The sequence below is a fragment of the Balearica regulorum genome, chromosome 3 (assembly GCF_011004875.1).
Source record: "Balearica regulorum gibbericeps isolate bBalReg1 chromosome 3, bBalReg1.pri, whole genome shotgun sequence".
NCBI lineage: Eukaryota > Metazoa > Chordata > Aves > Gruiformes > Gruidae > Balearica > Balearica regulorum.
This window is the reverse complement of record NC_046186.1, coordinates 51,022,688-51,048,072: the sequence shown is the minus strand read 5'-3', so window position 1 is coordinate 51,048,072 and position 25,385 is coordinate 51,022,688. Positions and strand designations below refer to the sequence as shown.

The window sequence follows — 25,385 nt, the reverse complement described above, 5'->3', positions numbered from 1 at the left end:
GGTGAGAGATTGAAGTCAGAAACATGTTGGTCAAACGAAATCAGCTGGCCACTTTTAATAGGGTGGCTGGAAGTCACTTGTTAACTCACTTATCTTTGGGAGGCGGTATTTTGTTTTTCACTTGCAGCATAATAATGGGATACCTATTAAAAAAAAAAGTTTGGGCTACAGTGATGAGAGTAAGCTGAAGTATTTTACTTCAGCATCAGTCCTGAATATGCTATTTCATGAAAAGCTGTCATGAGTAAAGCTTTTTAAAACCAGCCATCAGCAGATGGCTGTTACTTCCAGACTCGTGTGTTGTGGCTTCAGCTGATTTCTTTAAGCATAACTCTTGGGGTAAAGTACAGTAGATGGAAGATAATAATTTAATTTGAATTTAAGCAATAAACTGGAGCAAACAGCAGAGACTGGAAAATGTGTTTTGAATGTGAGCATTTCAATAATAACCTTTTATGTAAAGGAGGAAAGCTTTGGCTTTTTGAAGTACAAATAAGGTCCAGCTGGGACTTCCTCAGTATTGAGATCCAGAGCAGTTTGGCTAGAAATAGCTCTAGCCTTGTCCAAACAGTATTTAATCAGAATTTCAATATCACTAATCTAAATGCAGCTGCTGCTATGTCTTTACTTTTGATTATTTTTTGTTTCTTATTGGTGTTTGGATGTTTTCAGTAATCTTAATACAAGGAAGCCAATACTAAAATCTGTAAAACTATTGCAAGCATTGTGCACTCACAAACTCTAATGTGGTGTTTAACAGGTACAAATGCTACGGTGACTCCTACACCTTCGCGCAAATCTACATTTGATGCTGCGAGTTTCATAGGTGGAATTGTCCTTGTTCTGGGTCTGCAAGCTGTTGTTTTCTTTCTGTACAAATTCTGCAAGTCAAAAGACCGAAACTATCACACGCTTTAGGATCTGCCACTTTGTAATGGACTAGTAGCCCAACCAACACCTGTAGTTTACGGAACCAAAATATTTTCTGTTGCTCATGGAAGACAGCAGTTCATAATATCCTTTAAATCTCTAAAAGATGACTTTAAAAGAGTATTTTTTGTGACATTATACTTGGCAAGAGGTGATACGAATCTCTTCAACAGGATTACTTGCAATATGCTGCATGGGTTCTAATGGCTGTCTTATTTTCCTTTAGTGGCTGCTGCTGTGGGACTTTTTTTTTTAATATGCCAAATGTAGATGTTCAGAGATTCTTATTCAGTGGCAACACTGTCTTGAGTAGACAATCTCTTGATGACTTATTGTGAAGGCTAATTTAATCAACACTTGATACAGTATCCCTTTGGTTTTATCAAGATGTGAATTACCGGTGACTGACTTCAGGGAGTGAAATACCATTTATACTAGCGTGTGGCTCTTGGAGCGTGCTGCTAGAAAGATGAACAAAATTGTAGAAATAGATAATGTCTTAATGGAATAACCCATAATTTTTTTCTTACACAGGAATAAAGTTTGCCTGATAAAATACTGCATTCCAAACATAAATCCTGTGCCCTTTCCAATTAATGTTGAAGGTGGAGAGGGGATGTAGGGATAATCCTTCTAAAGAGGAAATGAAGATTAGTGCCTTAAAAGACTAAAAATCAGTAAACTGCAAAAGCATCTCACCTATCTCAAAGATCAATAAAACTATTAAGTACTGGCTTTATATAGGAGAATGGAACACACATCACTTAAGCATTCCAGTTTGAAAACTTTTTACACTAATTAACTGTCCCTTATTGACCTTGTTTGAGGGTGAGGGAGCACGGTACAGTAGTGTTTAGCTACAAACAGAAGCTTTAAGTTGTTTACCTTTTGTTCTGGCCTATAAAGACAAACCATAAAACTAGTGATAAAATTCAGTTCACTCCCTGTATAAAAAAGGCAACAACTTACATTTATACTTGAAATACTGGTGTTTGGGAAATCCGGAGGTTTTTCTTATTCAAATGGTTCTTAAACTCCTCACAGTTAATTTCAGGGGTTTGGGTGTGTTTTTCTTTTTTTACCCTCCTGTATGTCTGCTTGCTAAAGGACAATTAAGGGTAGTTCAGAGGATCTGCTGATTTGATCCTAGTCAGGATTGCTGTAATCCTGGGGTTGCCAGGGCTACACCTTTTTTTCTTTCTCCACCTCCCTTCCTGTCATCAGGTTAGTGTCAACCTGCAGTGAACTGGTTAAGGAAATCTACTCAGCCAAATAGTAGTGGGTTGGTTTGTTTTTTTTTCCCTTGGCTGGATCAGGCATGTGATCTGAGTATCAAAGGTACATCTCCAAGGTAGATTGACTTGAACACCTGTGAAAATAAACTCACAGGAAAAATGGAAGTAAAGATAAAATCAAGTGGTAGCTGTAGCACATAATACATAGCTTTTGATGATATCCCTTGATCATCAATTTCAGGAGAATCTGTAGTACCATCTGGCTAGCTCTGACTTGACTGGAATTTGGCACCCAATACGAAATGATAGCATTAATGCAGGTAATAGTCATGGCACTGGAACTTAAATATGAAGCAAATTAAGTGCACTTCAGTTAGAAACTTGAAAGTGCACAGTGTTGCTTTCATGTGTTCTAGTTTGAATGGCATCGTTTCTATTGTGCTGCACAGAAAACTCAAATTGCTGCAAAATACAGAAGTTACTCACCAGTACTGTATCTTTGAGTTCATTAGCTTTTGGTTTTCTAAACAAAACTAAGACAATCAGCTCAGGTTTATTAAAGCAGCAGAGTGAGCAGCCAATTTCTAGCAATGGGGTGGAGGGGGGGTGTTAGATATCCTTGGCCTTATTGTGAAATCACTTAATCTGCCCTTTCCCTATCTTGGAACTGTTCTATTACATTTATTTGTTTAAAAAGATATCCATGAGATTGTATTCTGTGCTTTGAAGTGAGCAAAATACTCTTAGTAAAGTGTGACAAAGTTCTCCTTCAGCTCACTCAGCAAAGCAAACTGTACACCTAGTATGTAATTATTTTTTTTGGCCTCAAAGGGCTATCTTCTGGGAGACTTGCAGAAAAGCGCTACAGACCACTTCATAGCATGGAAGACATTGCCACAAAAAAGTTGTTGCTCTGTAAAATGTTGCTAAAATGCTTATTTGTGAGCTATGCTGATCCTGATTTAGGTTGCTGATAAAGTATGCTGGTAAAGCAAACTAAAAATAATTTTTAAAGTGCCTTAAAGTTGCTGAATCTTTTGCCTCAAATTTTGTTTAAAAGGGTAGAAGGGATACCTTGCCTTACTTACTAAATTTTTCTTGGTGCCAACAATTGCTACTTTCCAAGTCTTTAGGAAACCCAGGATCTCTGACAGGTACAGATGCCAACCTGAAAAACACAAGCTTGTACTAGACCAATTTAGTCATGTTCCGGAAGGCCTGCACTATGCACTGCTTGCTCCTTAGCCTTGCCAATAAGGTATAATCCACAGGTTACAGAGTTGTGGCTCGGATGTTTTCCCTTTCAGTTGTTTGGGGGGGAGGGGAGGCTGGTTTATACATCTCCATCATGTGCTTGGCTGCCTCACTATAGAAAGTAATTACTCCTCAGTGGGATGGCAGTATGGGCTGATCTGTGCTGTGTACTAGCAAAAAAAAAAAACCTGAAGTAACAACTTGCAGTTTTCTTGGCCTTGTGTTTTGAAGTGGAAGATAGCTCATAGATCTGTAGTTGTATTTGCCCCTAAATCAATTTTAGGCACTGAACTGTAGTAACTCTTCAAGTTAGTTATCTGGCTTTCTCTTGAAGCCAACTTGTGCAAATATCAAGCTGTTATCTTATGAATGTTCTCTGCAGGTGTTGCTGTAAAAGTTTGTATTTTGTCTTCAGTGGAAGAAAACTGAAACAGTTGTAATTGCAAAACCAAATTGACAAATAAAATCTGTTGAGTGGAATTTTACTTGTAAACTTTCTTTAATATGAGGAATCCCAGGGGGGACTGTCTGTCAACTTTCTGGAAATAAGAGCTATTTTCCATAGAAATTGAGAAACATTGTAGGGAAAGAGGGAGGATGAAAGGTTTGAAGAGTTAAGTTAGCTCTCCTAAACACAGTATTAACTTTGCATTTGGTATGTGCAAGCAGTACAGATTCAGATTTAGAATCACCTCAAAACAACTTTCATTTCAGCCATGTTTTCAATGTTAGTTTAACCCTGTTCTCTCCTTAAAGCTGAAGAACAGCAAGGTGTTTATTAAGTGTTTGACTTGCAACAACCTGTAAGGCTTAATGCTCCTCTTTCCAATTGCAAAGCATACAATACAGGATGTTTGCCTGTACAGACTGCAGTCTGTGCTTCCAGGGAAGCTGTTAACCCATACAGTTGCAGACTGATGAATGATAACCAGCTCTGAGTAAAGTAACCTCAGTAGTTTCACATCATGACTTTGATGCTTTTGTGGGTAGTACATGAAGTGTGAATGTGTCATTAGGTAGTACTGCCATAACTCAGTCTTACTGGAAATTGCAAACACTTTAATAGTGTTTCTGGAAAGGCTGAACCACTTCCCTGGGCAGCCTGGTCCAATGCTTGATAACCCTTTTGGTGAAGAAATTGTTCTTAATACCCAATCTAAACCTCCCCTGGTGCAACTTGAGGCCATTTCATCTCATCCTATTGCTTGTTACTTGGGAGAAGAGACCCACACCCACCTGGCTACAACCTCCTTTGAGGAGGTAGCTGCAGAGAGCAATAAGGTCTCCCCTCAGCCTCCTTTTCTCCAGGCTAAACCACCCCAGTTCCCTCAGCTGCTCCTCATAAGACTTGTGCTCTACACCCTTCACCAGCTTTGTTGCCCTTCTCTGGACACACTCCAGGACCTCAATGTCTGTCTTGTGGTGAGGGGCCCAGTACTCACCAGTGCTGAGTACAGAGGGGGCAATCATGAAATGGAGGAAAGCTAGAGCTTCCTGCTGTGCTCAAAATTGATATGCCTTTGGGAAAACTATCCCTTTACTGAATGCAAATTTTACTCAAAAAATCTGCAGTACAACTTGACACATCTTTGAAAGACAACTTTGAGTCCTTTATTGGCTAGGCTATAAAAGCAAGGAGTTTTTCCATGTGACAAAAATGCAAATAAACTTACACTTTTTTTTTGCATTGCTTTTTAGTTAGCGTAGCATTGTGCAAGGAGCTGCTCTTCCTTCTAGGGAGGAGAGGAGAGAAGGTGCTAGGGAACATAGAGATGCTGATGTTTTAATGAGTCATCATTAAGGAGGCATGAAAGGTTCAGTGTACAGGCAGCAAGCTCTGAGGCCAAGAACACTGCATTGGGCAGGATGTGGCATTCAGGGGTTGCAATAGGAAAGCAGTTAACACAACAACAAAAAAGCAACAAACCCCCAAATGGCAGACCTAATGCTTTTGCTCTAAGCACTTAGCTATGCTTTGCACCACCATGTTCCAAGGCTATCACAATAAAAGAAAACCTCTTCATTTGATTGATATCCCTGCCTTTCTGTACTGCGCCATAGTGTCTGTGAAGGGAGGACGTGCAGTTCTGCTGTTGCTCAGAAGGGTCTGCATCACCCAGTATCCAAAATCAATTAGCAGGTTAACTGACTGGGGCTGTTAATTATTGAAATAATTAATTATAATTATTATTGAAATTATTATTATTGAAATAATTATTAATTAATAATAATTATTGAAATCTGCATCCAAGTGTTTTAAGTACATCACAGCACTGGAGTATTACTGCCCCTCTTTGATTTGTATATAAATTGTTGTTCTCTTACTTCCATTTTCCAAAATGCCCTGGACTGATTAAACTTACATTTACCAGCCTTTGTTTCCGTAGCTGCATGAAAACAGTAGGAAGAGACTTTTCATGTAGGTGTGGTAATAGCCTGTCTGCCATTCTCCCCTTCCTTCTGCTAGGCACCTGAAAGCATAAGTAACACAAAGAGAGTCACCAGCCATGGCATGGTAATAAGTAATTAAATAAAAGAATCTTTCCTGGACCATTGCTAACTAAATACAGCCCTCCTGCCCCCTTTCCTTAGTCAATTTTTGGAACTTTTTTTTCCCCTGTTTGCTAGCCATGCATACTGGTCACCTTGCTCTTAAAGATAAATCTTCAAAGGGGTTTGACTTGCTGTCCAGATGAAACCTGCCAGGGAATATATACAAATCACAGCTTGCAAACTAGAAAAGAAGTTGCTCATTTTACAACCATATCAGGTGATTCTCAATGTCACCGTTACTTACTGTCTTTGGTCTCTGAATGTTTCCTCCTGTTCCACTGCTGCTTCTTGGGTCAAAATTCAAAGGATGCTGCTGGTAATCCCCATGCTGAGTGGATGCTGAAAGCTTGTTACACTGGACCTGAGCTGCAGAATCTGGGGTGTTAACAACACAGATTTAAAGCAGAACTCAAGTAAATGCAAAAGCTGTTGGTTTTGACCTCTAAGCACAATGTTAGGGTGAAGAGGAAAAAAAAAAAAAGAACCCCAAATTGTGAGCACTCAGCATAGTACTAATAGCATAATAGATTGCTTAGTCTGGAAAAAGTGGTTCATGGATGATCTTGACACAAAATAGAATAAAAACTGTTTGCAAATAGTTGCAGCTATTTGCAAAAACTATTTGCAGCTATCTGCAATTTTTGCAGCTCACCCCACACTCTTTTCATTCATAGTAATGAGTATATCAGCATTCATTCCTCCAGCAGGAGACATCTCTGTGAAGCAGAAAATACTTGCTGCCCCAAGTCTGCTTCATTACATGTGACTGTTTTCCCCACAGATCTGTCTTTCCCCATCCTATTGAAAGCCAAGATTAAAAGATGTGGGTGTTAATGATCTTTTCCCAGTGACACTAAATTCCGTAGTGAATTCCAGTCTTCATCTTTGTAGGTTTCTGAAAAGCAGAGATGAAGCCACTTAATGCCAACCCTTCAGCCACTAAAAGTTCCCCAATGAATCGAATGCTCTGCTTGCTATCAGCCATAATGTGGTTTAACCCTGATTTGTATCTATGTAAAATGTGGTGTTACTTCTTAATCCTATGTTAACCTTTCCCCGCTAACTTTAGGTAAAAAAGTGAGGGTATTTTTGCTGTGTAGCTGTAATCCTGCACTTGTTAATTGAGACAGTGTTCATCCTCCTCCTCAGATATGATCCAAGATGTTTCAGACCAGATTGGATAGCTGTTTCTGGCATTATTTCAGAGTGCATGTCCAAGGGACTCTGGCCTTCTGCTGAAGCAGTTATGGACAACTACCCAGTCTGGTCAGACTGCACTCAGCATCCATGTGTCCCAAGGCAGAGGCTTGAGAGGAGTGACTACACAAGCATCACATGAACCCAGAAAGAAATGCAGCAATTGTTTTACGTTACTGAGACAGGCCGTGGCTGAGTGCATTTGAGAGGGAAGGAAAGGAAGATGTGAAGATGGAGGAGAAGGAATGGAGAAAGAGCTAGGGGATGTGGCTAATGTGATTGCTAATGTACAGATTATTCTTACAAACTGGCTGAAGTCTTAGTCTATGTGGGCAGTTCCTGGAGTTGACATGACCTGTTTGAAACACACCTTCACCTTTACAGGCAAAACAGGGCTATTGCAAGTCACAGTTGCCACCTGTATACAACTAGGTCTGGCCAAATGCTATAGGTCTGAAGTCAGGTTAGTGACAGACTGCAACTCAGATTAATAGATAAATTAAATCTTTACATGATGCAAGTCTGGATTGCCTTATGGGAAGTACTAGTATTAATGCATCAAAAATAATAGCTGTTTAATATTTTCTTACTACCTGGAAAATTACTTCTATGCTGCTTATACTATGGGACAACAACTCTGCAGTCTTTCTTCTATCTTTTTGAAAGGAAGGGGGGAGAACCCTCAAAAAACCAACCACCAAGCCTCATAACATCCATCCATTACAGGCATATAATTAAAAAAACCATAAAAATCACAAGTAAAAAGGTAGCTGCAATACATTGCAGAGTTTTAACACTTTTCAGGCTAGGTGTCTATGTTGAACACAGAGAAATCCAAGCTCCTTGGCCAGTTTTCCCAGCTCTGCATCATGTTTATCAACTCACTGCAGTAGAAGAGAAAAAAAAAAATCATCTCTCTTGTTGCAGCTGCTTTGCTTGTGCTTAGTAGCATCAACGTGACTTGTAAGTTTTGCACCAACTTTTCCTCTGAACTCGATTGGTTTAAAGCCAGAGAAACCAAATGTATTTGTGCATTAATTAAAGATACCTCCCTGTTCTTTATTTCCCCACATTTGGTTCATGTCTTGTCTTCAGCAGTGTGCTAACGAGCATTTCTCAGTTTCCTTTGGCAGGAATAACTAACACTTCCCTGCAGAAGGAAACTATCATAAATTTGTAACACTTTGTAATCTTTATGGCACTGAAATGCACCTTGAAAGATTATTGGAGTTTTTCTCCTCATTTAATTTACTAGGAACTTAGGTATCACCCATCAATTTTTCTGCATGAGTTCATCAGACTGACAGTAGGCTTTTGAAAAGCAGCAACTTCAGGCAGGTAGGGGTAGAAATCTCTAATCAAGTTTCTTAAGCAACATGAATTATGTAAACATTAAGCTAAAAAGTTACCTAACAAACAGCTGAGAAGAAAGAATTTTGTTAAAGGTTTAGTTAAAGTTCGAGGTTAATTCAGTTAAGGGCTAGAGAGCTCTCGCTGCTGTTTTGAGATCCTCTAAAGATACCTGTGATCATAGGTATGTATCTGATCAGATTGGAAAGTTACAGTCTTGTTTGGCTGCCCCGCGTGATTTGTAAGTCAGCTGTTCCAAGGCTGGAGCCACTCATGAAGCCTGATTTCCTACCACTCGGAATCCTTTGTTTCCTAACTGCCTCCTCCCCTAAATGCAGCTCCCCTCATATTTCCCATGATATCCTTACAAAGCAAAAGGCAACATGAGTTATGGTTTAAAGTTATTAACCTTCAAAGGTTAAGGAAGGATTCAGAGACACAGACACATAGCTCGTAAGACATATTTCCCCAAGAAAGCAGGTTACAACACCCAACCTGTCTTTACCTGCAGTCACGCTCCTCTGGGAAACTGCAGCTTCCAGGTCATAAACTTGACACTGCAATTCATCAACCTGCTGGAAGGCCTCCTGTTTTAATCTGCTCTCTTGGGTTAACTGGCTTCTTGTCTAAAAGGTGGTAAAAGGATTAATGTCAGCAAGAAAAATTCATCATCTGACAGCTCTGCCTCAGAGCAGAGACCTAGATTTAAAGGAAAAGATGTTGCCCTGGGCACTCTTGTGAATGGGAGGCCATCATTTATTGCTGGTTGAAATCCATAATTACAGCTTTGCTAAACATATCCATAACCCCACTGAATGCAAAATACAGCACAAATAGTGCAAATTGACATTCTCATTATTGTTTAATAGGAATCTGCATTTCAGGCATTGCTGGAGGAAGACAAGAACAATACAGAGACCTTTTCTCACTGTTCTCTGCATGTAATGCTAATTAAACAAAGCCCTACGTTCATTTTCAGGGTAGAAGGATGTGGGGAGAAAAATCCAGCAGCTCTTCCCTCACCTCTCCCACAGGCTCTGTAATTTGCTAACTAAATTTAAATATAGAGTTTGTTAGTGTTAACAACCACATAGGTGCTAGCTGCAGCTGGGACTGTTGTGTGGCAATAAAAGCTTCCACACTGCAGCTGCTGTTTTCCTTCCTGCTCTCCTTAAAGGCTGATCCAGATGTTGACATCTCTGATCTCTTGAAGGGTTATTTTGTAAACACAGCAAAACAGTTCAGAACCCCACTAAAGACAGATACCAATGAAATCAGTGGTCTTATGTGTCTGCACCAACTGCTTTGGCTGTGTAAAAAAAGTCTCCCATAGGATTTTGGTTAGGAAACATGCCCGCAGCCTGAGAAATTGTTCCCAGCAGAATGGTATTTGTCATCCAGACTCTGGAAAACAAACAGCCTATGCTTTCACCTTGATGCTTTAGAAGACTGAAGACAGAATATACTTTGCTTGGTTCACAGGAGAGGCATTCAGATACATTTACAAAGCTTTTTTTCTCTCTAAACCAAGAAAACAAGGGCAAGGAGACCTCAGTGGCAGCAAAGTTGTCAGTAGATGGATTCATCTAGTTAAAGTCTAATCAAGTGGTTTCCAAACAATATTTTGTCCTACAGGCTACACTATAAAAGAAGCACTGAACATTTCACAGCTAAGAGCCCACTCTACCAGCTGTGCTAAACACAGGGATTGTATTTATTTGCCCAAATGAATTTTTAAACTGAAGTGGTTAAATCTCTTTTACACAAAGATAATCTTAAAAGTGGAGCTGGTTACTCAGTTATACTACATCAATGATTAGCAATACAGTAACAGATTTAAACTTCAGACACTTGAAGTGGTACACACACTCAGTGGTACACACACTCAGATGTGGTCAGACAGCATCTGACATCTCTCCAGAAACACTACCATTTCTAATTTTCAAGTCTGCATTATGAGTTTACCTGCTGCATTTCTTTTTTGATTCCTTTTTCATGAAGATGGCATATTTTAGAAGATTTTTCAGCTTCCTTGGTTAAGCATTTGATTCTCTGCTCTTTTTCTTCTGTCTCTTCAAGCATCTTATCTGTGTTTTCAGCTTTCATCACACCAAGTATTTTTCTCTTCTTGGCTTCTTGTATCTTCCTCTGTACCACTTCCAACAGCATTTGTTTCTACAACATACAGTCAGGAAAACTTCAGACTCAAATTACTTTTCCCCCAGTTCCCGTACACACCTTTTTAGATTTCATTTTAAGCCCTGATGACCAATCCTCAGATGTCATACCAGCTGAGCTGAATGAGGAGAGACCCTATCCCACATGGCTTGGTACTGAAGATAGTGAAATGTTGGTAAACAAATCTGAATTATCCTATGATCTTATGAAAGGACTACAGTCAGACGTAAATCCAAAAGAAAATCTAGGCTGTGGAAACAGGGAGTGCAAGGGAAGGGGGAGTGGGAACAGAGTGTTGTATTTACATCACTGCTTGTTAAAGAGAGGAGCCTCAAAACAACATTCATGTGTGGAACTCATTCAATTGCAAATAAAAAAGGCAGTTGCTTCCAATTTCCTCAGTCTGCTGTAATTTGCTTTCTGCAACCAGCCTCTGGTCTGCATGTGGAACTGGTTTTTAAAGCACCATATAAACAGGGAATGAGGGGGGGGAAATGAGCACAGCTTTTTCAAACATTGCTGTTTATACATGGTTTGTAGAGACAGCCAGTTGAGTACGGCTACATTTTAGAATCTGTACCACAATTGAATGTGATGGTATTACAAGCCATGCACATCAGGTCAAACCCTCCTGTACAGCCAAGGGTTGTGGAGTCTTCTATTTGTAAACACCATCATCACAATCTGAACCGAGGAAAGTAATTAGGCAAGAATCAGAAGCTGATGTCAGAAACCAAAGGAAAAACAATAACAACAACAAAAACAGTTTCTAGAAAGATGGTAGATGCAGGGAGTCTTTTGGAAGTAAATTGACAGCTTGTCAGTGAAGAAAACCAATTTATCAGCCAAAGGCAATTCCACGCTGGTGAAAAATCTGAACACAAATAGCTAAAAGCAGTCACAGCCCAAACATTTTCCATTAGGGAGCTCTCTAAGCCTTACTAAGGTTGGAGTTTCATAGACTGATAAGCTCAGAATGGAGCAATCGAGCCATCAGATGTGACTTTTCAATATCACATTTACCTCAGTTACCCTTGTACTGGAATGAACAAGTTGGTTTGGCTAAACCGCATTTCCCAGAAAGGCATCTGGTCTTGACTTGAAGATACTCAGTTAGACATATTGTCATGTCCACAGCTAATCACGTTTTGAAAACATTGTTTCTAAGTTCCCATTTTCAGTTTGTCTGGCCTCAACTTCTAGGCACTGCCTCTCCCTAAGAACCCTTTAATATCTGCAATTCTCTCCCAACAAAAATATCTGTAGAGTATAATCAAGTCACTCTTCTTTCAGATACGCTAAACAGATCAAGCCTTTTAAGATCGCTCTGCTAGAAAGTGTTTCCTGCAGCCCTCAAATCATTTTGGTAACTCTTCTCTACACTCTCTTATTTTTTTTCTTCATCTTTTTAAAGTAGTACACCCTGGAGCCAGCGGCAGTATTTCAGTGTGTTGAGCTGCAAACCCATTTTTAATGTATCTATCTGCACTATTCCCCTTTTTATAAACTAAAAGATTGCAGCATCCATCCTTTCCAGAACCGCACTACATGGCCAGTCATCTGTCTGTTAGGACACCTGTCCTGCCCAGGGATGCGTTCACCCTGGTCTGTAGGAGTCCTGCTTTCTTCTAGTTGTTCATCTACTCAGGCACTGCAATGCGTCTCGGAGGGATAACCAAGTTACTGAGCTATCTATGATTCTGTACACCTGCTCTGCCCACACTGTTATTCACTAAATGTGCCTTATCAAATTCACTAACATTCCTCCCCAAATACATCATTGGTAAATTTTGTAATCTATAATTTTATATTTATTTCCAAGCCACTGACAAAAATGTTGGATACTGATAGTTCTGCTACCAACCCCTGTAGAAATCCATCAGAAACCGCCTTCGTTCAATGAAAATAACACATTTTTATACGTCAAAAAATCTAGCTCTCAATCCATTTAGCATTTTTGTTGATACTGTGTAATACTAAAATTTAAAGTACAAAAGTTATGTGCTGCTAACTCGAGCATTACAAGGCCCTTCCAAATATGTATTACGTCTGTAGCATTATGCTTACCTATATCTAACTTGTAATCTTATCAGCAGAATGAAATGAGGTTGGTTTGACAAGACATTTTCCATACAATCATGTTGCTTGGCATTAAGTATACTGCAAGTGAAGAGTGTGTTTTTCAGTTTGACTTTGAGGAATGGGCCATTTCAGCACGTGTAGCCAGGTGTAGAAGTGAAAAGGAGCTAGCTGGGGCAGTGTTCAGGTGGGGGGGAAAAAAAACCCAAACAAAAAAACCCCAACAAAACAACCCCAACCCACAAACAAACATATAATGAAATTATTCAGGATTTAATGACAACATCCCTAAAATGTTTCCTTGAAATTTAATGACTGAGTGGAAGACTAATAACCTCAAGATCTGTAATTTATTTTTTTTTTAATCTGTGAAATAGAATATTAATAGTGTCTTTTCCTCTGCTGAAACATACATCCAGCCCTGTTGATCGCGTATATAAATGTAGTGCCTGTAGCTGTTGTTTTGGTACGTGACTCAAACTTTATCCAAGACACTACACCTTTTTCCCTACTTCGCTCTACCTGCAATGGTGAAAACACTCAGATGAACACATTGTTTCAATGCCATAAAATGTACATCCAGCTTCAGCAACTGTATTACGCAGTTAGTTTTGAATCCATTTCTCTCCTAATAACAGTAGGCAAAATCCTCATCAAAACAAGTGAGGTGGAGAGAAGAATTCAACTCGTCGCACTGATGAATCGGGACCTGTTGAATTCAGATACCTGTTTATGTAGCTGTTTCTTGAGCTTGTCATTGTCTGCTTGAGATTTTGCAAGAGCTTTCCTTACAGACGTGAGCTGACCCTGAAACGAAGTCACCTCTTGTTCTGCCATCATCTTAGCAGTCAGACACTCTTTTTTGTTTTGAAGAGCTTCCTGTAAACGGAAAGTACATAACAGAAACAGTGATGGGAGCAGTGATTTTTCTCTCGTTTATATAGCAATGGGTTTCTTGAAAGGTAAATTTTTCAGAGATTTTTAGTGAAGTGGGATTGAATTGTTCCTATTTTCTAATAAAGGCTGGACCTTTTTTGGAGGCAAAGTGGGGAACAGGGTGGACAAGAGGGGTCCTCTACAGGGGAAAATGTAAGACAATCTGTCATATGGGTACAACTGCACATCTTTAATTATATTCACATGTCAACAATTCAAGTTCTTGTGCGCAAACAAGCTCAAAGCAATGCAAAACTTGATCCTTCTTATGCATTAGAAAGATCTGTCCATTTACTAATCTGTTTCTTCCTTCATTACCACTAAAGTAAGAATGTGTGTGATGAAGCTTGTTTACCTTCTGGGCAGGGTCTTTTTGTTTGTTTTAAACACAAACATAAATATGTATGTATATAAATGTCAGGCACAGATTTAGCAGCTCTCTCTCTTTTCCCAGCCATTTAAACTGGAAAAAGCAAGGTCCATGGTCCTCTGCACGTGAGTGGAGTACAACGAAATACAAGGTCTTAGATCTTCAGGATCGTTCCAAAGAAGTCAGACACAAGAAAGCTCTGTCTGAGAAAGATGAGCTAGTTTCTAATTTAAAAAAAGCCACATGTGCCCATTTATTTTTCTCAGATTCAGACTTTTCTTTTAAATCCTGTGAAGCTAGCTGTTACTTCTTATCTAAATCCACAAATTTGCAGTAATTCAATCCATCTTTGACTGATCTGTTTAATAAAATATTCTAATGATTCAGCACCTCCCTGATATAACTGAACTAAGTGTATGCACATCCAGTTTTATCTGGGTTCAAAATTAACAAGCACACAAAACCCGTTTTGTTTTCACTCTTTTTAAGTTAACAAATATGATCCATTCTGCCTTTCCTTTGCTTGACATGTGCAGCTAATTAACCTATATAACAATCAATAACCTGTTTGTTCCATTCTAATCAGCCTCATTTAAAGCAGTGAGGCACTTTTCTTTCCATCCATCTTCACCTTAGTTTAATTTAGTCATTTTTGTGCTTCATCTTGTGTTTCTTAATTAAATTTATAAGCCTCATGCTGTGTTCTGCTTTGTTTAAGCAGATACCAATTTAAAAAGAGAGAAAAAAAAAAACCTCAGCAACCTCCCAAGCCAACAATCTAGTTCATTTTCACTTCATGTCTGCCTGTCAGCTTTTTCATATTTGGCAGTTGTGAAATAGCTGATTTTGATACAATGTCATAATTAGTCTTCTGAGTCAACAACAGAACTAGGAATACTGTAGGCTACTCATACTTTTAGACTCTTGCTTCAAGCAGGCATCAGGGATTTGTTTCACACTCTTCACACTTGAAGACCACCGTTACATCCATAATATCGAGGGGAAAAAGTTTACAATTATTACCTAAAATCTGCAGTTACCATAAGCTCCTATAGGCTCACGGAATAATAGTGAGCCTGCCCAATCTTTTTTGCAGAAAAATTAGAGACTAGTAACAGATGAAACGGTAGGGAAATACCACCTTCTCAGCATCTCTAAGCTTTGCAGAGAGCTGCGCCTTCTGCGTGGTTTGCTTCCAACAGTTCAGAGCCCTGAGCTTACACACCAGCTTGCTTAGCCTGATATTTTCATCCCGCAGGAGCTGCAGCTGTTCCTGCTAAAGGAGACATTGGTAAGAGTAGACCTGCAAAGATTACTTTCCCCAGGAAGAAATGCATGGTTTGGAAGTAAATACAATTGTAAAAGCATGCGACTATTTGTATTTCATTTTAATTGTCAAATGCTCAAACTTTGCAGTTTGAAACAGTACAGCCTTTAGCAATAAATTTCTATTACTGTGTCTCCAGGGAAATAGGAAATGTAAACATTGCCCAGAAACTGGGGAAAAAATGGAAGAAATCTAATCCACTACAGCAAGCAGGTAAACCCCTCAGCAATGAAGCACTGTTAATGGTGATAAACACTATTATGCCAAATGGGCATTCTGGTTCATACCATATTCAGTAACCCTAATTACAATGTCACTAATAAGAACAAAATTAGTGGAGTCATGAAAAGCATAGTCATCGAGTTTTCTTCTTCTTTGTTCAAAATAGCACACTTCCTCCTGAAAACTGTTCTATAGGCAGAGGAAAGCAGTTTCATTATGCAAAAATCATGGAAACAAGGGTTACAGGGGAGTGCTGGAGGTCCTGACCCTCCTGTCTCTGCACAGAAGCTCTACCTTCTTACCCTCTGTGTTCTGTATTAGATTTATGTGCAGTCGGGCTTTGGCCTCCCTAATTTCATCACTATGGGGCCGAGCTCTGATAACTCTACCTTTGTTGCCTGTCCGTGTTTCCACTACTTGCAATCTCTCTTTTAGGATTTTAGTCCTTCAAGAAGCTCCTTGCTAAGTCAAGCAAGGCCAAGTTTCTGCTAAACTCCCTGGTCTGCTTGTACAACAGGGTAGTTGGTTTTGAAATCTTTTTAAGTCGTCTTTAAAACTCAACCAGCTTTCCTCAGCACTTTTCCCCTATTGGCAGTTTCCCAGGGATTCTGCCTAGCAATTCCCTAAGCAAGTCACAGTCTGCTCTCCTGAAGTCCCAAGTCCTCGCTCGGCAGCATAATTTTGCAACCTTTCTCCTGATCCTGAAATCATTTCATAGTCACTGCGGCCTCAGATGACGCTCATCACCAGTTAGTTTTTCCCTGTTTATGAGCAGCAGAACAGGGATTTACCGTGGTTGGCTCCTCTAGCATTTGCTTCTAGGAAATTATCACTAATGCTGTCTAGGAACTACCTAGGCTTTCACAATGCTGTGTTCCCCTTCCAGTAGATTTCCAGATGGATAAAACCTCCATAAACACCAAGGCCTTAAGTCAAAACCGCTTTTCTTAGCCCTCTATAGACAGGTCCTTCCCATTTATTCTCTTGACCAGGCAGTCTGTAACAGATTTCCCACTGCAGTTATTAATCATCACTAACATTCCTCGCCCCCTCTGGCCTTGGCTCATAGGCTTTTTAGTAGTACATCTCCACGTTCGTACACAAGCTCTGTGTACGGAATGAACTCTTTACACTGAGCGCAATTCTCGCTTCTCTTCTTCCCTGCTGATCCTTCTCAAACACCCTGTAACCACCCATGACCAGGGTGTGCACCAGCCCACCAAGTTCCCATGACTCCGCTCAAACCACAGCCCTTTGACCGCACTTGAGCTCCCCACTCTCCTTGTTTGCTGCCTCTGCACACTGTCCTTTCCAAGTGGGCGTGTGGAAGTCTCCCTGCAGTCTTCTCACACACGGACTTCCTCCATCTCCACTGGTTCCTCATTTACTTCTGGGTGTCCCTATCCCCCATGTTCACCGGGGGTGTTGAAAGCCCTTCTCACTCTGTTGGCGTTACCCTTGTATCCTGCTTTGTGAGCTTCTCTGCTTGAGAGATCTGCAGGCGTATTCGCTTTAGACAGAGGTATTTAGCCGTTACCCATTTGATCTCATTTGTATTCACTGACTGACTACCATAATTTTAGTACAAATTGAACTTCGCTGAGGAGGAATACATTTGACTAGAAAAGGGATTGATTTGGAAGTTGTAGCCTGGAAATCATTTTTCAGACTTTATAACTCCCAGAACATCAGTTTGGGGGCAATTCCTCAAAACATAAAGCTGAATATATTTTTGATTCTAAGTAACCCCAAGTGGAAAAAAAGGATTCTGTCCCCTTTCTTTTATGTGACCAGCTTGCACAACAAGAAGGTAAAACTCCCATCAACACATTTATCAGCATCACTGAAACATCACATTATCTTTCCCCCACCCCAAAAAGGGAAAATGACAACACATGACAATGCTGGTATATGATTGAATGTGAATTCACATTCATACTTCTTCAGATCCAAGTTCAACCTCTCTGATGTTCACCTGTGTAGAAAGCATGGTTTTAGTTTCACTCAGAACAGACTGAAAGCAGAGTTCCTAAGTTTAGAACCAAATTCAATTCAAATACATGTAGTTATTCAGGGTCTAAGGGCTGGGTTGGGCCCAACATTTCTGCACTTGGAGCATAAACACACAGTCAAAGACGATTGATTCATGACAGCCTGACAAATGAGTGGCCATTAACAGAGTCTGGTGATGGACCACCTCCATGCTCTTCACCCAACCAACGTCCCAGATGATAGAATGCAGTAACTTGAGCCATCGCAGCAAGCTTAACCTTGTGTTCGTTTACTGACACATATATGTATTTCCTTACTTTAGACAAATGTTCTTTCAAGTCACCATTATTTTTAGTGGAGCCAAACTTTTTCTTCAGATCAATCATATTGTCTACTCCTTCTCTTCTCACTTCACTGATGATTTCAAACACTCGTTGCTCAATGCTAAGGCGATAGACATCCAATTTTCCCTGCAATTACAAACAGAACCCACAAGAGATTAAGCGTGCACATATGGGAAAGCAACATTCAGAAGATTTCAGAAGTCTCTCAACTACAACCAGATGGTCTTTCTTCATAATTATTTTCCTAGAATCAATGTAGCAGGAAGACAGAGCAATATTCTTCTTGCATCAAGGCACTACAAGAAGTGGAATTTCAATTGTATTATTTGCAGGCATGTATGTAATAGAAGTAGCAACACCATGGTGAAAAAAATTGGCTTTCTGGTGAAAACTCACCCTCAGGATTGCAAAAGAAATCACAACATTCCTCAAGTCACTATTGCCCTGGCCACAGACATCAATGGGCTTGCGGACCATCAATCAAACCCCTGGGGATCTGATGCAGGTGGTTGCTCTATAATACCCATGATCACAATCATCAGGTCAGTTTTTACAGGCTAGATTGGAGTATCTTATTTTTGTAAGTAAGTAATGACATATGTGACCCCAAAGAAATCAATAGACTATTTGAAAACAAAGGCATTGTTAGAGTGAGCAATACAATTATGCAGTGGACATAACGTTTCCAAGAAAAATAATGCAGAATATTACAAAATGAAGTATTATATCCAAACTGTTCCCTTCACTGTAACTAAAAAGAGTCTCCATCACTCTCTCTAATGTGGTACCTGTTCCATCGAGAATACGCCTCCTCTCTTGGAAAAGGTAGACTATTTTTTTACCAGACATATTTACAAGATACTTGTAGCAGCAGGAGATAAATGATTCACCCATTCATCCACCTGGCACACTGCAGCAATTTATTCCTTTGAGTGCTACACTTGTTGGCAAATTATACAGCAACACAAAGAAGACCGATGGAGTACCCCCTCTTATTCTGCACCTACTTTTAGATGGACACAAGTCGCAAATAGGTTCCGCACTAATGATTCATATTCATCCCGTACTTCTTTTCTAATTTTCTCTTTGAGACCAAGATTTTCTTCCTCTAAGTCAGCAAGCTGGGCTCTGAGAGCAGTTATTTCCATAATCATCCCATGGCACGGCCCCACAATCTATCGTAGCAGAGAAAGTGAATGAGCAAAGGTAGGGATGAGCAAACACCATAGGCTAGGAGTAAACAATCCAGAGCTCTGAATATGTTGTGTGATACCTAATTAAGTAAGTAGAGCAAGAATATCTTCCTAACTGAGTGGCCTGATGAAAATAATCCATTGATGATATGGAATAATCCATTTTATACATCTCTAATGGTTTTAGAAACATTTATTCCCTGGAAACAGTAGGAAGGATTGTGGCAGGTCATGACTAATATTTGAAGGAGGCAAATGCATAAGTTTCATGTATAACCTTAAAAAGTCTGTTTCTGCTCATCGGGAAAGAAAGATCTCCTCACTAATATGTATGAACACTGACAGAAGGAAACGTGTGCAGAGGACAGAGGAGCAGAAGGATTAGGGAGCAGGATTAGGGAATCTGATTTCAGGACAAGATCCTGTGCATCGCTCTGCTACGTCAGTGAGTCTGGCTTCCCATAGCATAATCTCCCCTGCCTCCAGAGAGAAAGTCAGAAGAATTGTAACCAGGCTTTGTTCAGCAAGCTGTGAGGTAATGCATTTATCGGAGCAAATATGCTGTCTGCTGATAAGGTTGTACATACAGGCTATTTAATATACGATAAAAACAATTATGTGTTCCATTTTTTTGATAACTGACAATTAACATACCCTCAGAAAGGGCACGCAGGTTAGCACAAATAGGGAGCTACATGATAGAACTTAAAAAAGATTTAAATGACAGAATTTAAATTTCACATCGATAGGTCATTGCTAGGTATAAACATTTGGTCATTTTCATAAAAATCATTCTTAGCATATTATGTTATTCAGATAAGAAATAGGCACAACTGCGGACTGTAGGCACAGCCAACAGCACAGTCTGCTTTCAAGGTTGCCTGGCACCTCCACATGCTGGATCTAAGTAGTAAGTGCTAATAACTTCAGTGGATTCTCGCTGAAATTTTCTGTGTCAATTTTTTTGTCTTCCAGCAAATATTACTGAGAGACTTCTGAAAATGAATGTTGGGGGAAAATACATGTATTTTAGCCCTGCTGAAAAATTCTGGTCATCTTTACTCAGAGCAGGACTAGTTTTCCTCTGTTTTGGGTGTCTTTTTTGTAAAATCAGCAAAAAGTTGGTCAAATCCTAAGACTTTGTTGGAGGGGAAAATTCCAACCCACATGGTTCATGTAATTTCCTTACAGACGTTTTAATTTTTAAACTATCTGCCATCCCATTTTGGCTGATCATGCCTGAACCTTTCTCACGGTTTCTAACACCTCCAGAGAGTGACTGAGCTTGCCCTTCAGACTTGCAGTAGCCTCTGTTCATTGGTTTAGGGTAGCAAGAAGTGGAACTGGGAGCAGGAAGCCTCTTCTGAGGTTGAAGCAGAGCCCAGAGACAGTAGGCAGCTGCCCGGGGTGGCCAGTCACAAGGGACCAGCTGTGTTGTACTCAAGACAAGTGGCAGATGAGGCAGGCATTTGGCAGTCATAGGCTAGCAAAGCTGAGGCAGGGGAGACACTCCACTGCCCACAGGCTCCAGGAAGGTCCTACCAACTCCTCCTGTATCTTTCCACCCAGCTGAAACTTCACACGTTTCTCATTTTCTCTATCACTCCAGCTTTCCCAAACATATGGACAGGACAGTAAAATCAGGGAAGGGAGGTTGCTGACAAGACACTGTACAGAAAAGGATATAGGGGTAAAAAAACTGTAAAGATCGTGAGAAAGTGGGGCAAGAAACTGGTAAGAAGCCCAGAGAAGAACTGAAATCTTGTAGTCAGTGATAAGGACAGATGAGAAAAGAAGCCCAGGAATGAAATCCAAAATGCAGATCTTCTAACACTGCTGTGCAAACATCCCTGGAACCCAAGCAGTCTCCTCTGTAGTGTAGGTTTATGTAGAAGCTAACATGCCTCTAGCAGTGGAGTTGTGTTGATGGAGCCAAGCCTTCAAGTCAGCTAATAGATTACATGGATATCACATGATTCCACAAGAGGGCATTTCTGATTTATTGGCTGGGTTTACTTCTTTAAAAAATTCTGCCCACACAGACCAGCTACCCTAAAAAACACAGCTGAAGCTACAAAGTCAAGTAAGCACTCAGAACTTAAGACGAGTTGGTTATGCAGCCGTGGTTTAGCACAGCCTGGTACCTACATTGCAGTATGGCCTACGTGCCTGACCCACTTTTATTTTCTGTCTCAGTCAATGCACAGGATTGAATTGCCCTGGGAAAATGCCTTATGAAGGAGGAAACCTGTCAATAGAAGTTTAAGTTAGAAAGTTACCAGTATATCATCCATTGTGAATATGAACCACAGAACAGCAGGCCACCACTTTGCCTTCAGGTTATCTTTTTTTACAAGTCCTTCTGCCATTACTTCTGGCATTGAGTGCACAAACAGCAGCCCCAGAGCCCCTCTACCTTTCTTCTCAAAGACTGTCACCATGTGTCTGCACAGTGGGACTCTGTCCCAAATGAGACCACCAAGTACTACCAATCAATAGACCATCATCACCAACCTGTGTCAGAGCCATATCGCTTTGGCTGCCACCTTCTTCCACTGCGTGCAGCTCCTGAAGCAAAGCACAAAGATGACTATGCTTGTGTAGCCCAACTCTACATCAGTAACTTCCCAGCCCAGCAGCTTAACTTTTTCACTTAGCAACTGCCTCCCACCCAGAGAAACCACCTTCCCCTGTTCTCAAAGAGTAGAATCAACGCTGTGAGCATACTTGTTCTTTTTGGTAAAGTAGACGATGCTGATGCTGGAGAATATTTTCATAAAACATGGAGTAGGTCTCAAAGTTGCTGCGTTCCCTGGCCATGATGTCACAGCCCAGTACAGTGAGACATTGTTGTAAATGGCTTTTTTTAAAAGAAACCTAAGAAAAGAAAATAAGAAACCTTGCAGGTAGCCTGAGTCACAAGAGTTGCTGTATGTAGCATATGTTAAAATGAAACATGGCCACCTTATTGTAAATTAAATGATTCTGCGATATCAAAATGAAGCAAAATAAAAATATTCAATGTAAATGTTTTTGCCCAATCTACTATTTCACTGCACTAATGGAAAACAGACTTGTCAGTTCTTTAACCGGTTCTTGCCGCAACTATACAATGTGTTTTTATCCATCTGAAGCTAAAAGAGAATTTTCAATAGAGAAATGAAATCACCAGCTCAGCAACTGCCTGGATTGCAGTTTGACCCCAACATCCCTTCTCTCAAAAAAACATATTCTGTGTTTTTTTAACAGAAGTGGTCATATTTGCCTAAATATTTTCTTTACATTTCACTGCAAAACCCCCTAAAACTGCTTCGTAACATTGTGCTGCACCTCTGATTTAGCAATGACTTGGGAAGAAGAGTTCCCCCTACTGAATCTGCACATAAAGTCCTGCAATCCTGCACTGCGGTTGCATACAAACCTCCAACCCTAACTCATCTTCACATTATTACATTTCTGAGAGCTGAAATAAACCTGTCAGAAGGCAGTAGGGCAATACACAAGTTTGCTGCCAATGCTGCTATTACAAACCAACATAATCTGAATCTAAGCTCATAAGCTTAGGAAACGTGTTTCCCTTTTAGGTCGCGGATTGACAAGGGCTTTAATAAATAAAGCTGTAAACATGATTTAGCTGTTGCTTAGATAGAAATGCAGAATATGTACCTCTGTATCTGATTCTTGGTAGTTTTCCATCAGCCTTTGAATAAATGTTTCAACTATCTGTGGTCGTACAACTGAGAAATTTTCTTGCATTACCCTGTGTTTCCAGAGCTCTGCAGGAACAGAGGGAGAAAAAAAATCAGAATAAAACCACACATCAGTGGGTATCACTGTCACAAAATATTGATCCTTCAGTAATCCCTGGGATTTGACACTGGGTACACTTTATAGCTTAGGGTTTCTTGGCTTTCCTAAAATGTTTACAACAAAAAGTAAATGTCATTGCAAACAGATTGCAAAGCCTATGTTGAGCAGCAATATCAAATTCATTCTGGTATCAAAGCCAAAATGCAATTTCATTACGGACCCGTTCCGTCAATAATGACCTGACCCACAATTGTGTATTGGAGTTTGCTGTAAATATTGAGTAAAGAACATGACTTTTATGTGAAATTGAACATTTCTGTGCTCTAATTATTGCTGCCTGCAACCATAACCAGTGGCAGTAGGGCATGTTTTTCTTCCCTTTTTTCCCACTTTTTCTTTGTTTTACTATTTGTGCCTGTGAATAGCCAAATTGCCCACACCCCTGCAGTAATTGTACCGAGTAAACACCTAACATACTAAAAAGCCTGACACATAAATTGCACTGCTAGGCCTAAAATATTAACACTCAAGTAGAGAACTTCTTATCAGTCTGTTTCAGGCTGCCTGCGAACTCCAGAATAATTAGTGTTCAGCCTTGTTTGCACAATTGTCTTTGCAATGATTATGGCTAAACGCTCACTTTATAAAGAGAAAGTGAACTCTCAGATTTTGGGAATTTGAATCTGTTGAACAGACAGAATAAACAGGTCCATGCAGAAAGGCGTATGGTATCTCGGTACACAATTCTTCATGGCTTCCTGCTAGAAGTATTTCAGGAATTTCTCACAATGGGGTCTTCAAAACAGAAGAGATTTTCCTGAGGGTAAGCTGTTTTTCATCAGTGATACCTTCCCCCATGATTCAGCTGATCCCTGGCCTCCAAATGGGCGCACAGGGAAGTGGGGAGCTGAGAGCAAACATGCTCTGTTCACACACAGGACAACTCTTTGCTGCCTTTCTGCACCAAAGCTATCTATTTCCCACTCAAGACTGGGGCTTCCGTATTTCCCAGGAAGGGTATTTTAATTCTCCTTACCAGTGGGGAGACTGCTCTCTTGTCTGGCTCTTTCAGATGTCACTAGAGTCATCTCCTGGTTAATTTTCTTCTGCACATCATGGATCATGTGGATTTCTAGGCTTTCCAGAAGCCTTTGAAGCTAGAATCAAGTTTAATACTTAGCTCTTACTAAATCTCTATACTGCTTATAAAGCAACTTGCCAACTAGCAAAAACTAGCAGACTAAACCAAAGCAACCCCAGTACAAGAAAGACTTTGAGCTGGTGGAGAGAGTCCAGAGGAGGGCCACAAAGACGACGAGAGAGCTGGAGTGCCTCTCCCATGAAGACAGGCTGAGAGAGTTGGGGTTCTTCAGCGTGGAGAAGAGAAGGCTCCGGGGATACCCTAGAGCAGCCTTCCAGTACCTAAAGGGGGCCTACAGGAAAGCTGGGGAGGTACTAGTTGCAAGGGCAGGCAGTGATAGGACAAGGGGTGATGGCTTTAAACTGAAAGAGACTAGATTTAGATTAGGTATTAGAAAGACATTTTTTATGATGAGGGTGGTGAGGCACTGGAACAGATTGCCCAGAGAGGTTGTGGATGCCCCCTCCCTGGAAGTGTTCAAGGCCAGGTTGGATGGGGCTTTGGGCAGCCTGGTCCAGTGGAGGGTGTCCCTGCCCATGGCAGGGAGGTTGGAACTAAATGATCTTTGAGGTCCCTTCCAATGCAAACCATACTATGATTCTATGAATTCTCTCCATTCTTCTCTAGTGTACAGCACTTTCAGATATAGTATCAAGATTAATATCATTTGGGGGTGAATGTATGCATAGTGCTGTGCCACAAATACTCTGTGTTCCCTGTTCCCCTGTTGCTTTGGGCTCTCCCAGGACCCACACCTGGCTCCACACAGCAGAGGTGACATTGAAGAGCCTGTCAGGTCAAACTTTCCCTCACGACAGCCTCCATGGGCCCCCACTGGACTTCACTTAGAAATTGCAGGAAAATATGACGCTGTGTGGTGCCCCACAACTCTCCACTAATAAGCCTGCCCTTACCTGGTACACTTTCATTTCGATTTCTGATGCTCCTCTGGGGGGAAGTATATGCTGAGTGCTTGTAACTGGCTCGACAAACTCCTCCTCTGGGTCTATTCGCCTGACAATGGCTCTCATGGCCGGGCACAGGATGTCTGTGCTAGAATCACCAAGACATGGATATTTCACACATTCTCTCTCAAAATTACTGTGTTTGCATTTATTGACCTTGGACCTTAACTTTCCTTTTTCTTCCCCTGCCCCTGTTCCTAACCCATGTGGAATATGATTAAGGCTCAGCTCACCACGTTAGCCCCACTTGATCTACAAGCGGGGGCAGGACAGTCTCTTTTCCGCTGGTCCTGCCTTATTACATACTTC

The 25,385-nt window shown here is 40.5% G+C and overlaps 2 protein-coding genes across 6 annotated transcripts in view; one reads left to right on the top strand and one right to left on the bottom strand.

Annotated features, from left to right (window-relative positions):
- CD164 (CD164 molecule) overlaps positions 1-22,188 on the top strand; it is a 30,505-nt gene extending 8,317 nt beyond the window's left edge. For 3 of the 5 annotated variants that reach the window (XR_012834499.1, XR_012834500.1, XM_075747875.1), the window contains one exon: positions 761-3,899. Coding sequence is in view for 2 of the 5 variants with exons in the window: in XM_075747875.1 (XP_075603990.1) it covers positions 761-918 (158 nt within the window). In the remaining 3 variants the exon portion in view is untranslated. Of the gene's footprint in view, positions 1-760; positions 3,900-21,367 lie in introns of those variants that run through there. The other 2 variants (XR_012834501.1, XM_075747876.1) reach the window with 1 other exon arrangement.
- Positions 5,692-25,385, bottom strand: part of LOC104639325 (uncharacterized) — an 89,877-nt gene continuing 70,183 nt past the window's right edge. The window contains exons 34-46 of the mRNA XM_075747859.1: positions 25,026-25,164; positions 24,007-24,127; positions 22,827-22,936; positions 21,888-22,037; positions 21,675-21,728; positions 18,975-19,142; positions 17,941-18,093; positions 15,224-15,358; positions 13,503-13,655; positions 10,485-10,694; positions 9,025-9,145; positions 6,217-6,347; positions 5,692-5,890 (exon numbers count right to left, since the gene is read on the bottom strand). Coding sequence (XP_075603974.1) covers positions 5,741-5,890; positions 6,217-6,347; positions 9,025-9,145; positions 10,485-10,694; positions 13,503-13,655; positions 15,224-15,358; positions 17,941-18,093; positions 18,975-19,142; positions 21,675-21,728; positions 21,888-22,037; positions 22,827-22,936; positions 24,007-24,127; positions 25,026-25,164 — 1,795 coding nt within the window. The 3' untranslated portion in view covers positions 5,692-5,740. The remainder of the gene's footprint in view (positions 5,891-6,216; positions 6,348-9,024; positions 9,146-10,484; positions 10,695-13,502; positions 13,656-15,223; positions 15,359-17,940; positions 18,094-18,974; positions 19,143-21,674; positions 21,729-21,887; positions 22,038-22,826; positions 22,937-24,006; positions 24,128-25,025; positions 25,165-25,385) is intronic.